At 44.7% G+C, this 1,518-nt stretch overlaps 1 protein-coding gene across 5 annotated transcripts in view; it reads right to left on the reverse strand.

Moving 5' to 3' along the window:
- The window catches only part of LOC308375651 (copine-8), a 118,937-nt gene extending 117,705 nt beyond the window's left edge, over nucleotides 1–1,232 (reverse strand). For all 5 annotated transcript variants that reach the window (XM_080851821.1, XM_080851824.1, XM_080851820.1 and 2 more), the window contains exon 1: nucleotides 1,102–1,232. In XM_080851821.1, coding sequence (XP_080707947.1) covers nucleotides 1,102–1,199 — 98 coding nt within the window. In that variant the 5' untranslated portion in view covers nucleotides 1,200–1,232. The remainder of the gene's footprint in view (nucleotides 1–1,101) is intronic.
- Between the last annotated feature and the right edge of the window lie 286 nt (nucleotides 1,233–1,518).

Here is a 1,518-nt window from a genome sequence, read left to right on the forward strand (position 1 = left end):
GAACCATAATAATAACACAGGGAGGAGTGTGTGTTTTGTAAAGGAACCATAACAAAAACACAGGGAGGACTGTGTATTTTGTAAAAACCATAACAATAACACAGGGGAAGAGCATGTATTTTGTTCAGGAACCATAACAATAACAGATGGCTGAAGAACACCTTTATCTTACAACCTTTATATAAAACTGTAATACCATTTTACACTGAAAAGAATGTTGCACATAAAGCATCAGCTAACTGGCATGCCTAAGTTAGGCCTGCTTGCCTCTGACTCTCCCACATGATTATGAACCTATCCGAGAAATGCAGGACGCTTGTGTAGTCCGAAAGTGCACAGCGAGGACTATGGCCGGGAGAAGAAGGGGCATTACGCAAAACCCTACAACACTGCTTGGAAATCACGTCTCGGGGGACAGAGGGTTTTCACACATGAGTTAGTGAGACATCCGATACTTAAGACAGTTATTGGGTTCACCATCACAACGGCGGAATCCTATTTCACTGCCGGCAACAGGAAATCTTTACGTATGTCATTCGTTACGGCACGAGCTGTTGACTCGATTAGAGTTCTGAGCGCATATTTGCCTGACAGCATTCAGCCTACGTGTTCCAACGTTATCGTGATGACAACAACGTTTTGCACATAAAGAACTCGTGACCACATTCCTGCAAGGAGAGGAGATTAAATAAAGGATAACAAGATTGAGCAGTTTCTCCGTTCAATATCTTATGCTGGGTGTAAAGGCGTAGAAAAACAAACAGCCAGGACACAAAACGTAACAAGCAAATCAGGTTGCCTTTAACTGCCATAACTGTAAAACCAGAACTACTAGCTTCTCCACAGGACAACATTTGTTGGGTTTTTCTTTCATATTAGTGTTACACACAACTTTGGAAACTGCCATTTCACAAAACGTGTTATTTTCGAAAGTAGGAGGCATTAGAGAAACTGTTTTGGAATGACAGCAACTATATCCCAACTTTTTAGTTGGGTCGTTCCTTCAAAACGCCTTCCTGGTTTTGTCGCATATTTTTCTCCGTAGTGCTAACAGGACTTACAGTCTCTCGATAAATAGGTTAATTCGAGACATTCGCTTACCTGCAAGACACAGTGATTTCAACTTTCGTGGCAGGAATAGAAGCGTTCAGCGGGTCGAACTCTCCTATCGACGCCATGTTTAGGAAGCTGTTGTTCATCGTGGTAATATTTTGTCCAACCCCTTTTTGGCAGCGAAAATCTAGAGGAAAAAAACTACACCAGCACCTACGCGAGTCACTGCATGTGGACGAGAGTGTGAGCTTCTTCGAGCCCACTAGCGGAGAGAGAGTGATGTCACAGCATACCAGGAGCGCCGCGTCAACTCCGCTCTCTGCCCTGGCACACTCTGCGCTGCTCAGGCGAATGAGGGAATGAAGACGCGCCAAGCAGAATCATGTGTGTAAAGTGGTTGGAGAACTCAGAGCGCCACCGTGAACGTTGCGTGCGATTGCGCTCACTCCAACGCACGACTTCTAC

Source organism: Sprattus sprattus (assembly GCF_963457725.1).
Source record: "Sprattus sprattus genome assembly, chromosome: 14".
Classification (NCBI taxonomy): Eukaryota; Metazoa; Chordata; class Actinopteri; order Clupeiformes; family Clupeidae; genus Sprattus; species Sprattus sprattus.